The sequence below is a fragment of the Neopsephotus bourkii genome, unplaced genomic scaffold (genome assembly GCF_033783945.1).
Source record: "Neopsephotus bourkii isolate Nb327-2 ecotype Australia unplaced genomic scaffold, CSIRO-AGI_Nbou_v1 NB_809, whole genome shotgun sequence".
Taxonomy (NCBI): Eukaryota; Metazoa; Chordata; class Aves; order Psittaciformes; family Psittacidae; genus Neopsephotus; species Neopsephotus bourkii.
In genome coordinates this window covers 238,701-254,126 of record NW_026901305.1, presented here as the reverse complement: position 1 = coordinate 254,126, position 15,426 = coordinate 238,701, and the positions used below count along the sequence as shown (strand labels likewise).

Below are 15,426 nucleotides of genomic sequence, written 5' to 3'. Positions count from 1 at the left end.
AGTATCAGACTTGCCTTGAGGATCAGACGCCTAGAGTTAAATGTAAAGTAGGATGTCAACTTTTCTTAACAGCCAATAGGGTTCCTTGCTGGTTGCTTTGTTTTTGATTCCCCAAACTGTTGCCACCAGGATCCTCTGTCTCCTCGTTTACTTTTTGGTTTGGGTTTTAACTGTTCTGCCCAGTAAACTGTGTCTGTTTACTGGGCACAGTAAAGGCTGTCTGTGGTAAACTCCCACAGGAAGAGTAAGAATTCCCTCACTGACCATTGTTTTCTCCCACCCAGAAGTTGTGAGCACCCCACTGTTGTGAGCAATGGATGTGAAGGTCAGTGAGAGCAAAGCTTTGCTCTGGAGTTGTGATGCTCCCTCTTTCTCTATCCACTGTCTCTAAATGTGTGAGTGAGTTGATCGAGCACCTTCTCCCCTCACTTAGGTTTATCTGTCTCCTGCGCTTGAGATCCTCTGTGTTCTGAGCAGGATGGGGCAGGTTACATATTTTAGTCAGGCTGTAGTTTGGGAACTAGCCATTGCTTTTTTTTCAGGGACTTGCTCTTGGCCAAGCCCCTCTTATATTTAAGTCAGCCCTTTATTTTCACTTCCTCCTTTTAAATCAGGCTGCATAGCAGAGAGGGGCTCCTGTGGACTTGTTCTGGGTCACGGTGTTGCCCTACTGCTCAGCAGTCGGAGTGCTCCTCCAAAGACTGTCCTTGTCCTGAAAGAGATGCTGGATTAGGCCTGTTTGCAGGATTTACTTCTCAAGTGCTAGCAAAGTAGTTTTGTTGTGATTTGGAATTTGTGCTTCTGAGTGTACTCTATTTAAAAAAGTAAGTTTCTTGTTTAATCACTAATAATCCAGGATTATTGAACATCCTGCCTTTTTTGTTAACAGTAAGAGGTCTGCTTTAATTGAAAGGCTCTAATACAGATTAAGGCCTTAGGCAAATGGGAATCCTCCCATCTCAGTAAATTTATGAGTGCTGGGAGAAACATTTAGATAATCAAAATGAATGTTTCATTAAGGTATGTGCAGTTGGTCATAGTAGGATAAATGCTCAAAACCCAAACCCTGGAACTTTTGAGACCTATCAGGTCATTTTTCTTTCCCAGAATAGCCTATAGTCTCTATAGCAGATTCTGAAAATCTTTACCTGAATAGACCTGGTGGGGCTACTGATGTGAATAAAAGGTTGAAAGAGGAAGACCTACAGAAGCAATCCACAAACAAAAGCTAGTGAGGGTGTATGATAGCATACAGAATCTATGAGATTGATTTCTCCTTTACGGACAGTTAAGATTAAAGCCAGCAGGTATTCTGTGCCGCCCCAGTCAAAGTGGTGACCTAGATGGAGGCAGCCTCCACCTGGAGGAGTTGAAATAAATACTAAGGAATGAAAAGTAGCAAGATGCGATTTGCTTTGTTTGTGATTGCTTCCTTGAAAGTCAAGTTACCCTCGCTGTACTGCCCCATTCACGTGTGAGGCAAACCAGCCATACAAAAAGTGGATGAAGAAGAACCATTCCATGTACCTTCTGTCCAAGGTGATAAAATTTAAGGGATAAAAAGGATCGAGGGTTTTGCTTAATGGGGAATTCCGGTGTATATCCAAAAGGGGTTTTGGCTCAGTAGCCTGAATGTCACTATGAGCGTTTAGTCAGCCAGGTTTCTAATTCAGATCTGTTGTGTTCCAGGGAATGTTTTCATCTCTGAAAGTGAGAGTTTCAAGACTTAAGAAGTCAAAATGCTGTTGCACACTATGATTGATTTCTGTGTGTGTGTGTAAATTAGCTTAAGGTATTAATATGAAAAGTAGGTAGCTGCATCTAATGATTTTTTTGGAGTAATCTGAACCATCTGCCTCTAGATATTAAGGAGTTCACTCTTTAATCCAGATTATGGCTGACAAACTGGTTTTGGCATTCACGTTTCACTAGCATTGTGCCCTTGAAGAGCTGATGGGGCTGTAGAAACTCTCTTGCTTACAGTTGCTGGTTTTGAGAACGTGTTCGGTTTGGTTTGGCTTTGTTGTAGTTGTTTGCTTATAGCTCCTTTTTTCCTTGAAGATGGCTTTCCTAATGAAAAGTATGTTGAGCAACCAGGTAAAGAATTTGGGACTTGGAGGTGGAGGGGAAGAAAGCAAAGAAGAAAGCACTCCTTCTGATCCAGCAGCAGCTGCAGGAATGACCAGAGAGGAGTATGAGGAGTATCAAAAGCAAATGGTTGAGGAGAAGTGAGTACCTGTTCCCTTATTATCAGTACGGGGCTGCTTGTTGGTGTCTTTGTGCAGATAAAAATAACCCAAGAAAAAGCCAACCATTCAGCGCGTTTCCCTTTTCTTAAAGCAGACGAACCTTTGCTGAAGAGACTTTCCAAAATAAAAGTTCACCAACTGGAAATGATAAATGCTATGTGTGTCATCTGTCCGTCCGTGTCCCCTGTCCCCCCCCAGCTCTCTCCTACGCTTTCCTCCTATCTCCACACCTTGATAGGCTGGATTCATTCCTAGTTGATGTTACTTTACCTGTCATTTATCCATAGGTACAAGCTGTTGTGCAGGAGTTAATTCTGAAACATGTATGATTTGTTCACCTAGAACTCAGTGTGGGTACATTTCCAGTACTCAGTCTTTTATTTGTCCACATCTGTTATGGCAGACGTGGAACAAGCAGTGAGTGCTGCTTTAAATGGATGATATTTATCTAGATAAAAGCTTTGAGATGATTTTTTTTTTGTAGTTACACCTTTCAGTTTGTTTTTTCTTTTACAAACTACAAAATCGGAGCTTTTCAACTGCTGAATCTCAATCTTTTGACTGTAACTACAATTTTTACCACTTGCTGTGTTTAAATATCAAACCAGAAGTAAAACAGGGGGACTTGATGGGTAGGAGTTCAAATCATACATAATTATGAATAAAACGCTTGACTTTTAAATCTCAAATGCATCTGTTCCTGTAATGGTCAATTACATAATGGTTGTGTAAATCCTTCGTGTAAGATGATTATAGGTGAAAGGTTAATGACTGACGGCATTGAGGTAGCCAGGTCTGCATTTAGCAGCAGCCCTTTCTGTCATAAACCCCTGAACAGCATCATTTGCTTTGGAACAGAATACAGAATGTTTTGCTGTGCCTTTTGTCGAGGGATGTTTGAAAGGGAGAGAGCTGCTGGGCAGCAGGAAGATGCTTGATTGAGACTGAGAATCAAAACAGTGTTCCTGGGATAGGGAAAATGCTTGGAAAAAGGATTACTTTTGTCAGGTTTTTAAGTGTGGCATGTGTGTTACACACTGACCTGTACTGAGGATTCGGTGCAGTACTTCAGAAACTACAGTTAGGAACATATGAAGTACTTTCAAAGAGCACAAAATCTGCACAAAAAAGCCCAGATTGCTGTGTGTCAGGAAAATGTTCTGTGCAGAAACAAACGGGTGGCCTGTGCTGGCAGTGTCACATAGAATTTGCTTCCAGCATCACAAGAGTTGAAGCACGAGGTGACCACCAGTTTGTGCTGTACATCACAGCCTGGCACACAACTACTCTTATACCCATTTCCTGTTCCTACACCGCTTCATGTTCCAGGGAGTGATTAGATCCTCTAGAACAATAAGGCTTAAGATTAGGCCAGTCATTGGTGGGAGATTGGCTGAGTGGGTTTTGCCAGGTCTTCCCATGGTGCCAGGACAAGTGAAAAGCTCCAGTCTACCTGAGCAGAAAATCCCCTCCTGCCCCTCAGCCTCAAAGGACACCTGAAGGGATGTCTTCATCTGCCCTGTGGGAAGGAACATGTCCCAGTACTGATTATGGCTGCTAATGGCTCCTCTGGAGGAGTGGGCAACACAAGAGGCAGGCTGAGAAATAGAAGGAAAATATGCCAGAGAGGCTCAAAACAATCTTCCTGTCAATGAGGAGCTGAAAGAAGTTTAAGATGGTTTCCAGTTAATTTATTGTTCTGAAACAATAAATGGATGCAGGAAAAGTCATAGATGACAGAGGCCATCCCAGGCTATTAAAAATAATGATGGAGAGACAACTTCCAGCTCCAGTACCCTACACCACTGATTTTTGGAAGCTGGGCAGTTTTGATGCTTTTATTTCCATTACTGTCTCCTGTGGAGATGGGACTCCAGGGTAGATGAACTTTTGGTCTGACCCAGGAAGACTATTCTGCCAGTGTGTGTGTGGTGGTATACTGAGAATGTCCCATTTGCAGAACAGGAGAATTGGCAGGCAGCTGTGCCCCAGTGGAATAAGCAAGGAATAAGCATAACTGCCTTGTTCTGCTTTTTAGAGTTGTTCATTGTTACAGTGAGCAGTAACAGCTAGTACAGATGGGAATTCCAGACAAGCAGTTTATCCTTCCCAGTTGGTTTATCTTCTCACAGCACTCAGGGGAACTGTTCTGAGAACAAGCAGGAGGGTGGGAATTCTGGCCCCTTAGCATCACTTTATTGATATCGATAATTGCTCCTTCTGTGCCTTTGGACAAGATCCATAACTTTGGGAATAACTCCTCTGTGTAGCTGTATGCAGCCAAGCAACTGGTTCAGTGTAAAAGACTCTATTTTACTGGTATCTTGAAGCATTTTTTCTGACTTGCAGGATGGAAAGAGATGCAGCATTTGCACAGAAAAAAGCAGAGCGAGCCTGTCTGAGGGTTCATCTGAGAGAAAAGTACAGACTCCCAAAGGTACGTGTGTAGTTCCTGACCTCACCTAATTCAGTGGCCAGCTTTGGAAACAAACTGCCAACACAGTTCTGAAAATGACAAACTGCCTTCCCTAGTGGGATCCCCACTGCAGTTCAGTACAGAAATGGAGGAGGCCAGAGCCATGGTTTCTCCTGGTGACTGCTTTTAGTCCTGTTTTTCTCTGCTCAGTAGGTAAGTCTAACAGAAAGGCAACATAGAGCCCTACATCAATGAAATGGATGAACCAGAAGGCACTAAAGTTCCCTGGAAAGCAAGGAACTGCAGGTTGGAGGGTTGTCTTCGTTAGAATCAATGCTGTCTTAAGCAGAGTTATACATCGTTCTCAGAGATCTCTGTAGTTCCAGAGGCTGTGTTCAGACCCTTCTGAGAGGGGAGCAGGGTCTTTGTTTCATGGACTTTCCAAATTATTCTACTATGTACATAACATTTATCGATTTTGTGTTCTAATCTCTTATGTTTCTTTGGTTTAGCCCCATATGCTGTGCTACTCTGCACTATTTGCACCATGACACAAGTTCTGCAGTTGCTGTTGTTGACTTTCTAGACTTACTGGGAAAGGGGGAAGTTGAAGAACTGCTTCCTTCCACCCAGACACAGATAGGTAGACCATGTGTTCCCATAGCCTGGGATACCACAGAGAGCCTTCCCTCTTCTAAAACCTGGGTTGCATCCATCCCTGAGCTTCAGTCTGTGTGCAGGCAGTGAAAAAAGCTTATTTCTGCTAAGTCTTCAGAGGCTCAGGGTTGTGTAGGCTCCTTACTCATAGATTGTTAAAGGGTCATGTGGGTTCTCCCAGGAATAACTAATCTGAGAATGGTGGTGGTTTATATGCTACTAAACTGCTTTTAGCCTGGTCACTCCTTTGTTGCTTATAACAGATTTCTAAAGAGGTTTATTTTTCCAGCGTCATTAAGATGTCTTTATCTTACAGTTATGTCAAGCATGACTTCAGGGACTTGCTGAAAATGTATTATTTGAGCAAATGCCTTCTTTATCAACTAACGGCTGTTACCTGGAGTCTTCTGATTGCTGTTCCCTTTGCAGGCAGTGTTCTGATGGTCTGATCTGTGCGCCCTGGGTTCTCCCAGAAAGCAGGGACCCAGCAGTCAAGCAGTGAGAAACTGATACAGTCCCCTGTGCTCAGAAAGTGATCAGATGCTGTAAATATGAGTTACAAGTAAGGTCTTTTGGGCAGTGTGTTTGATGCTGTTTCTCAGCCCGAGCCGCCAAAGGCCCTCTAGTGCCACGTTCATCAAATTGCACCACTCTTCATCATTTGCTTAAACCCTCGAGGCCAGTTCCAATTGGCATGAGAAGGGACTCAAGCCTGGGACTCAGATACAAGTTGTACCACCTGGGTTTAACCGTTCGGGCAGGCCTTATAATCAGGGGTGAAAAATGTCTTTTCTGTAACTTCGCAAACGTGGTTTTTGCAACTAAACCTGTTTTTAAAAAGATGCCAGAATGGTTTAAGACTGGTACTGGGAGGGGGATCAAGAGAAGAGAATGCTGAGGCTTTTCCACAGTCAGTTAGGCTGCCTCTGCTCACCCTCTGCACACATCAGTGCTGACCAAAGCTTCAGAAGCAAATTTGAAGTGACCACACTTCTCTGTAACTGTCGTTTCAGATCAGCATGCTCTGTCAGGACATCTGACTTTTAAGATCAGCTGAAGGCACGGTTTGTCATCTTAAAAATGAAGGGACCCCTTCCACTGGAGCAGCTTGCTCCAAGCCCCTGTGTCCAACCTGGCCCCAAACACTGCCAGGGATGGGGCAGCCACAGCTTCTCTGGGCACCCTGTGCCAGCGCCTCGGCACCCTCACAGGGAAGAACCTAAGCCTAAGAGCTCAGCTCAGTCTCCCCTCTGGCATCTTAAAGCCATCCCTCCTTGTCCTGTCCCTAAGTGTCCTTCATATATAGGGGTAGAAGGAGCAAAGGCAGATTATATGCTAACGCTTGTCTGTATTCATCAGTTGCACTGTACCATTTGTTCTAGGCCATGGGTGCTCAGCAGTGACAAGACAGAGGGAAGTGTATCTTGAGGGGCGAGTTTAATTACAGAAAGATTAATTATGAAAAAAAAAGTACCAGATTTGAAGTGGTTGATTGGATTGCGGGCCTAAACCTCTAAACAGCAGCATTTTCATTAGCAGCTGAGTAGTGAAATATCATTAGGCTTTGTTTTCCTTCAGGAGGCGTGTGCTGAGCCAGCTCCAGAACAGCAGTAGTTTCAAAGGCTTCAGGACAACTTGGTGCCTAGCTCTCAACTCCAAGTCAGGGGAGCTTGGGTGTCCCTGGTTTTGCAAGTCTCCCATCTGTAGTGCTTCCTTCAGTTCTGAGGTGGTGGTTAGGTCTCTGCAGTCACCGTTGGTGACCTCCAACGAGCACACTGCCACCTCACTGCACTCGAGAGCATGCTGTGGTGATCTGCCCCATGTCCACAGGATCTTGACTGTGGTATACACAGTGCACTTTGGGGGCCAGATTGCAGTAACAACAATAGAAGGGTTGCCTCCGTGGGCAGGAGCTCTCAGCCAGCAAAGAAGATATTAAGCATCTACTCATCTTTGCTGATGTGCAGTGGTTGCACGTAAATTTTGCAGGATATGCTTTTTGGCATCGGTGTCTACCTCTGTAGGGCTTCTTGAGTGAAGGTCTGCTTTCTTTTCATCAGCCCTGTGAAAACATATGTTATATCAGGAAGAAGATGAAATTATGATGTGCATGCTGTATGTCCCTGATAAAAATTGAACTCTGATGCATTCTGGCAGCAAAATGCTCTCAGATGTGTGATAATGCATTAATTATTTTGGAAAATGAAAGTCATTTCAGGTAGCTTAGTAGGGGATAGAAACCCTGAATATTACCAGTATCAATCACTAGCACACATTGTAAATGAAAGCATGAAATCCAAGACTAAGCAGGGCCCCTTTTTCAGTGCAAAAGCTAGCGCTCCATGCTCTCTGGGCCAGATTTATAAGAGAAAGCAGTCCCTTAATGAACCTAATCCTATTAACAGAATTGTCAACTTAGGTTTGTCATCAGAAAGATGTTTTTAGCCATGAGACGTTTGATCTATGGACTACTTTTTCGTCTCCAGAGTATTCACCTCTATGCAAAATATTTAAATAAAATAAACACATAGCTAAATATTATAATTTAAAAAAACCCACATCAAACTCTCTTAATTATTTCTGTTTCCTGAACTGAGATCCAGTAATCAATTGCCTTCTGCAAGGTCTAAACACAGGGATATGAGTTGATGATGCCTGGAGAGGAACATCTGAGCACAGGCCTGTCCAAGGACCTCACCTGCAGTATGGCAACCTCATGGCATGCATATTGACCACAGGCCCTCCCAGCCCTTTCACATCAATGGTCTGCACATGTGTCCACCACGTCACCTCAACTGCCGCTGCTCCCTGTCAGCGTGTTGCCACCTCAGTGCCGGTGTTCTGCCCAAGTGCTGGGGCTGTGTTGTGATGTATGAACTTCTAGCACCTCAGGAAGGGACTGTGTCATCTGCTCCATGCAGGTGGATCCCTTCCCTAGTCAAAGCACTTGTGTGGGCACCACTCTGTGAGAGTCTGCTACTGAACAGCAGGATGTTTCTCATTCACTGGTATTTAGAGAGAAAGAGTGTTCGGATGCAATCAGGTGGCTTTTCAATAGCAAGTGCTGCTGTAGACGTTAAAAAGGAAAGTTCTCGCCGTGAAAGGGGTGTGTAGTCATGTAATCTCTTAGTCTATTGTGTTATGATGGGAATATTGTCAAGGCTTGATTTCATGAATAGCACCATTCCAGAACTGAAGGATTTTTAACTCGTATGCAGGCCTTGCATAAGCTCTAGCTATGCTGCAGAGGATGCACATTGACCAGGCACAAACAGAAACTTGGCTCAGGGGAAGCTCTTCATAAAGCATACAGGCTTTAGATAAGCATCTGAAAACAAGCATTTGCTAAGCTTGAAGAAGAGCAGGGGCTGTTGGCACACAATGGGTCGGTAAGTGGGGTAACTGGAGGACTTAGACAACAAAAGAGAGGATGCAGGTTGGGTGTGAGCCTGAGAAAGCAGAAGGAGGTGGGAGAAGGAACTGGATAAGCAATTAGGAGGGCTGAGCTGCAGTAAGTGCTGAATTCTTTTGCTGATCTGAATGATTTTTAGACTAGAGTGAAGCAGCTGTGGATCCGCTGTGGAAAAATGGAATCACTGTGAGTGTTGGGAGCAGTGGGAACAGGATTGCTCCTGTTCCTACATAAGAAGATGCCTATGAGGCCCTGGCAGCTGGGTTGTTGAGCACCTTCCGCACACCTTCCTGTGCTCCAGCCTCTGATCCCTGTGTAGTGATGCACAAGTGGGTGTTTGGGAGTGGGAGACAAGGCTGCTGGTTGCAACCTGTGGCTCCTTGCACTCCCTTGGATGGCACAGGCAGTGCGGGGCTGCTGCACTACTTACCAGGAACCCCACCTGCAGGTCAAGGGAGGATGAATTCTGATTTTGTATGTTACTGGAACATTATAGGTGATGAATCGCAGGGTGAGGTCTGGATTCATCCACCCAAAGGATCTTTGCACATAGGCATAGGTAAATCTTACAATAGGGTAAGTTAGACATAGGGGAAGCAGTTCATCGCACAGTGCTGCTGAAAACCATTTGGCTCCCCTGGGGGTTAGTCTGTGAACTCTGATCTGTTTACAATCAGCCTTCATATAGACAGGTTTAGACTGTATTTAGATTACAGACTCTGTTTTCTTGTATGCATAAAGAAGTCTGTGTTATATTGCACCTCTAACTAGATGGATCTGAGTGCCTACTCCAGATGCATAATCAGGGCCAAAGAATATTAGCAGTCACTAAGGCTGTATTACCTATGCTGTTGGATTGTCAGAATAGTGTCTGTCCCAATTTTGGCCTGGGCCCTCTCCCAGGCACTTCCCAGGGCTGGTCTTGGAGTTAGAACAGGCGTTCCCAATGGGCAGTTAGAGGGGACCACCCTGTTTGGTAGGGCAAGAGAGCTCAATGGCATTGCAGTGGGTTGTTCCAGGCCAGCTGGCCTTGGGGCAAGAGCCCAGTGCCAGGCATATTTAATTTACTAGAATAGATGTTGCTTCTGTGTTCTCAGAGATCCTAAAAGCGTGGCTGAACACTTGCAGAGACCTGGAGACTTTGAGGATTGGAGTCATCAGGAGGAGGGCCAGCCAGTCCAGTGCAGGTTTGGCAGGGTCCAGAGAGGCTTTCTGTATGGGTTGGTTAGAGCCCACAGCCCCAGCTGTCCTGTCCGTGAGCTCTGCCTATTTTGGGTGCCCTCTGTAGTCCAAGCTGAGCGTGTTCTGATACGGGGTAGTGCCTCTATCACTGTCCAGCCCCTCTCTGACCTTCAGCAAGGCACAGTCCCCACATGCATCCAGCTGGAACAGTCAGGATCTGCACACCCTGCTCACACTCTTGATTGCAAGCTGCTGTCTGAAGCTAACAGACACAGTGCCTTTACAGCACCACATTTATGGTCCTGGCTTTCAGAAGTGGGAGCTTGGAGCTTGCAGACTCACTGTGTATTTGCACTTGCAGCATTAGCCTGACTTTGAGAACATCCTGTGGGAAGATACTCTGGTCTCTCCTTGTGAGACTTCCACCAGACTTACAACAGGTAGAATCAGAAACTTAATCCTACATTTCAAGTCCAAGTAACAGGATGAGTTCTGGCAAATTCTAGAAGAAAGAGAAGAGGCCACACACATCTTGGGTACTGCTTTGCTCGTGGTTGAGCAGCCCTACCCTGTTGAAGCTCATACTCGGTCTGTCCAAGGACAGACTAAATGCAAAGTGGGTAGAGGCAGGTGGCTTGGGCAGAATTGTACTGCTTGAGGTTGTACTAGATTTTATTTAGAATTGTGCTGCTTTAGACTGCATGTGAGTATGCTCTTCTGTGGTCAGAGACCACTTTGAACAGCAGACTGGGCTGTGCATCGCATTTCAGGCTTCTGGAGGGCAGGGGGCTTTGGGGCAACAGCATGCCAAACAACCGTTCCTGTTGCCAAAGTGGCCTTTGTGTGCACCGTATAAAGAACACTTTTGCCAATTGGGATATTGTTTCTAGCTCCCACAGATCTGCTAGCAGCAAGCCTCACCCAAAGGGGTCAAGAGACACCCCTACTTGTTTTAGCCACGTAGCAGTAACTATCATGATACAGTCCTCCATATTTTCCTAACAAATACGGGAGAAATGGGGTTAATCAGTAGAGCTATTGCAAATATAAAGCTGTGTAAATACACATCACAGTAAATAGTGGCTATGTGGTCAAGCATCCCAGTCGGCCTGTCTTGCTAGGGCCCGAACTACACAGACATTGCTCATATACATCCTCCCATTCATTCTTGCATTCATTCATTCATGCAAACCCGAGACCTCGCTCACTCTCAAAAACACCTCCTGCTGATAGCATTGCTGCTTATTCATATCAGGCCTTTGCTGCTGTCATGCTTCATTTTGGAGATGTAATGAGGCATTAATGCTTATCTTTGATGTGTGAACTGTGTCAAAATATCCTGTTCTTCTGAGCTCTAGATGCAGCAGAATCCACCATAAAATGTGAACAAAATCACCATTGTTTAGGAACTGACACAGCCCCACTGATGGAGCGTTTCAGTGGGCAGGCAGGAAGCGAGTGTGTGCAGCACTTGCTGCAGCTCAGCCCTTCTAATTGCTTATCCAGCTCCTTCTGTCTCCTTTTGCTTTCTCAGACTCGCACCCAACCTTCCTCCTCTCTTTTGTTGTCTAAGTCCTCCTCTTACCCCACTTACCAGCACATTATGTGCCAGCAGCCCCTGCTCTTCTTTACAGCTCAGGGGTGCCAACCAAAGACCTAGATACAGTTTAGGTGCAGTTTGGGGAAGATGGAGACCTTTGTTTCCAGTAATTCTTTCCTAAGTTTAATGCATCTTTCTTCAGGAAAGCATCAGTTTAGTGCTGATACCTAAAAAGCACACACCAGCATGCATAGGGAAATGATAGCCACACAGTTCTTCTAAAGCTCCTGCTTCATGGACTGAATCACACAACAGATTACAGTCTATTGTGGCACATCTTTGGTGGATGCAGATAACTTGTGGCTTTCCTGCAGTATCAGCGTGTTACCACAGTGAACACATATGGCAAAGGCTTCAAAAATGGCAAGTGCCACTGAAGGCTTTGTTTTGAGAGCTACTGACACCTCTGAACAACCACTGAAACCCTTCAGGGAGAGAAAGCTGAGATCTTACCACTTGTATGGGGGTCCTGAGCCCCGGAGCTCACAGCTTTGACTGAAAAATCTGTGCCTACGGTTTTGTTCTCCTTAAAACCAATAAAGCCCCCCACAACTGACCAGAAGAGGCAGCAGAAAGGCTCTCACGCGCTGTTCTTGTTTTCTCCTCTTTGTACCAGAGTGAATTGGACGAGAATCAAATACAGATGGCTGGAGATGACGTGGGTTTGCCGGAAGACCTTCAGAAGATGGTGGCAGAAGATCAAGTGGAGGAAGAGGACAAGGACTCTATCCTGGGACAGCTGCAGAACATCCAGAATATGGACATGGATGCGATCAAAGAAAAAGCACAAGCCACCTTCACTGAAATCAAACAGGCAGCAGAGCAGAAATGTTCTGTGATGTAGAAGAGCCACCAAGGTGCGAGGGTTATGACTTCAGCCTTGTCTCAGAGGGGCTGGGCTGCAGAGTGAGGCCAGGCTGAGGAATGCACTTAGCTCTATAGCATTAAATGTAAATATAGAAAAGAGAGAGAGAGACTTAGAACCCCACTGGGGTGGGGGTGGAATGACATGCTGTGACTGCTCAGTGTGAAGTTAGAACTGAGCCTCCGTTTTTAACAGACCATCTTTCCCCATAGAAAAAAAAAATGGGGAAAAACTGTGCCTTCTTCCACGTTTTCAAGGTGATCAGAATGCTGTTAAATGTGCATTGAGAAAACATGTGCTTCTGGTGCACAACATACAGGCAGCCACTCACTTAATAGTGCTTTCTGCAAGAAATCTGTCTCTTTCTAATAAAACCATGGACATTTCAAACATTTTGACACAAACCCAGTATTCCAATGCGGGCATTTCTGCAGAAACTCCTTTAAAACATAGTTTTGACCATCTCTGTTCTCAATACAGCAGAAGGCTAAAGTGAAGCGTTTAACTCTACAGCTTGGGACAAAAATGGCACTGTATGAGTGGGGACTTGCAGGGAACCAAGGCCTGGTAGCTATCCACGAAGCATGGTCAGGCAGGAACACAGACTTCTGCAGGCTGCTTTAATGTCTCTTGGCTTCAAATGCTGGTCAAACACCACGAGACAGCAGAGGCCCCCAGCTGGGCTGCTCTGTGCCGAATTCTGGGGCTTGGGTACCAGCAAATCACTTGTAGAGGCTACAGTGAAAATGAGCTCACAGGAGCATCAGTCAGCCTGTGCTGTGTGCTTGCACAGCTGTAGTCACCATGCATGACAGCCCACCCCAGAGCTGTACAGCCCATGCACATGGATGCTGTACACAGCGCTACCCCTGAGCCTAGTAAATGAAGGACTTTGTATGCTCCCCCAAGAGCTAGCCTGTGAATGAAGTTTGCAAATGAGCACATGCAGCACCTTCCTACAGGTTTGTAAGTCTCTTTCTCTCTCCCTCCACCCGATCAAGTAAAAGTGTTCATTTTAAATGAATTAATGCACTAAGTATGGTTTGGTTTGTCTCCTTTCTTTCTCTCTTTTCCTGCCTTCCTGCCACGTTTTTCTTTCTGTCTTTTTGTCCTTTTCCTCTCTTCTGGAGATGTTGGTCCTGTCCTCCATGGGACAGCTCTTTGTAGGGGGGTTCTTGAGTGCAAGAGATCATCTTGGAAAAGCTCTTTCAGCAATCACTGTTCAAACAGAAGCTGCGTAATTTGTTTGAAAACCTGTTATCAGGTGTTTTCCCCAGTGCAGTCTGATGAAATGTGCCTTTTCTTCTCGCTCACTTCTTTCTTACTTAAGAAACAAGGAAGTTGCTGAGTTTTCCTTCCTCGCTTTTTCCAGAGGATGCCCTGGTCCACTTAGAGGGGAATGCCAGTGGCTCTCACATTGCAACAGGTCATTTCTTCAGTGGAGAAGTCCTATGTTCAGCATGTTCATCAAGCATCAGGGCTAGCAAATGCTGACTCGGTTTCAAACACTGCCTAAACCCACCAAGGCTTCTGATGTGCTTTCTGTCTTCCCTCTGTATTTGTATAAATCTGGTAGGTGCCTCCATGCTGTTCTGGTACTTCACAGACTGAATTATCTCACCCACAAAACACAAGCCTGAGGCTTTCCATCTTTGAATTAAAACATGCCTGGGACATCCTGGAGATCTTCCTGGAGGTTTGAAGGAGCCGATGACGTTTGTCAGCACATTTGGGACCACCGTGTTCATGGTTTCAGAGGTCAGAGAAGAAAGTACAACCAAAATCACCAACAAGCCATTAATGAGGTTCCAGGAGCCTGCTGGGGCTGGCAGCAGTGAGTGGAGCTGGGGGGCAGCGGCAGGATGGGCCCCCCCCATGCATAGTGAGGGCTGCTCCCAGCCCTGGCTGCACTGCACTGACCTGCTGCTGGGAGGGGAGGGGCAAATGCATGTGCACCTATGTGCATGCATGCAGGTGTACATGTCTCTGTGTGTGTCTGTGTGTGTGCTGCACGGAAAAGGAGCAGATTAAAGCGTTAGGTCACATGGGAGCTCCTGCTGGACGGACCCTACCTGGGATTTGGGTTCTTATAGTTAATAGGATCGCTGGAGCTCAAGGCCGTCATCCCATCAGGATAAATGTCTCTAGTGCCCACTTTTAAGCAATCTGAATTCAATTAGGCTAATTGGAAAACAAGTAAAGAAGGATTGCATTAATATAGCCTTACAGCATGAACCTGCACTCCCTCTCGATGGCTGAGGGTGGTGAGCCGAGCCCAGCTGCTCCCCAGCAGCAAGGGCTGCCCTGCTCCCTGAGCAGCCACAGCCCACCCTGTACCCACAGCCAGGATGTGGGGCAGCACAGCCACCGAGGCTCAGGCTCTGTGCTGCACTCCCCGTGAGAGTCCAGCCTGCCACAGGGCACCTTGGAAGCGGTGGAGAAAACACAACCAGCTCCCTCAGGACAGCCACAAACCGCACCAGAAAGAAGCAGGAGGCGACTGTCAAGGTGTGAGGGCTGCAGGGATGGAGGATGCAGCAGCTTTCTCACACCCCGTGCTTTGAGAAGGTTCTTCCGCTGCACACTGGGGAGCTTCTGGGGAGAAAAAAGGCAAAGCCAGTTCTCACAGTTGTTAACAATCTGTCGCTGACACCGTATGCCAAGTGCAGCGGGTGCGGGTTCCCTACCATGATGTATGTCCCAAGTGACCCCGGCAGCAGAGGGTTTAGCTGTAGCTGACAGCCCACACATTAGACCCAAAGGGGGATATTCAGTTACCTTTCTTTGCCATCCTAACATCTCTGTGTCAGTCTGTGATTACCAGAGGAGCCGTTAGACTTCCTCCCCCCCCAGAGCAGTGCAGTGCCACCACACTCTGTGCCTGAAGCAAAGCAAGAGGGAAAGGATGGAGCTGGAGCTGGAGGGGTCGGGGCTGATCCCTGCTCTGCTGGGGGGGGGTGTCCAGAGTTTTACAGGCTGTGATGAAGGGAGTTGCTTCCTCCCTCGACAGCTCCACTGCCTTCACGAAGGATGCTCCAGTGACAA

General features: G+C 46.2%; 1 protein-coding gene across 1 annotated transcript; it reads left to right on the top strand.

Moving 5' to 3' along the window:
• The first annotated feature begins 405 nt into the window (after nt 1–405).
• CPLX4 (complexin 4) lies at nt 406–12,594 on the top strand. The gene is made up of 3 exons (XM_061355609.1): nt 406–2,228; nt 4,599–4,686; nt 12,133–12,594. The coding sequence occupies exons 1-3, from the start codon at nt 2,062–2,064 to the stop codon at nt 12,358–12,360; spliced, it is 483 nt and encodes a 160-aa protein (XP_061211593.1). The 5' UTR covers nt 406–2,061; the 3' UTR covers nt 12,361–12,594.
• Nucleotides 12,595–15,426: the final 2,832 nt, after the last annotated feature.

Excerpts from the sequence above, each read along its gene's own strand:
- CPLX4 (XM_061355609.1), top strand. The coding sequence starts at position 2,062 with ATGGCTTTCCTAATGAAAAGTATGTTGAGCAACCAGGTAAAGAATTTG. Across the intron at positions 2,229-4,598 it reads AAGCAAATGGTTGAGGAGAA|GATGGAAAGAGATGCAGCAT; the intron begins GTGAGTACCTGT and ends TCTGACTTGCAG. Across the intron at positions 4,687-12,132 it reads AAAAGTACAGACTCCCAAAG|AGTGAATTGGACGAGAATCA; the intron begins GTACGTGTGTAG and ends TCTTTGTACCAG.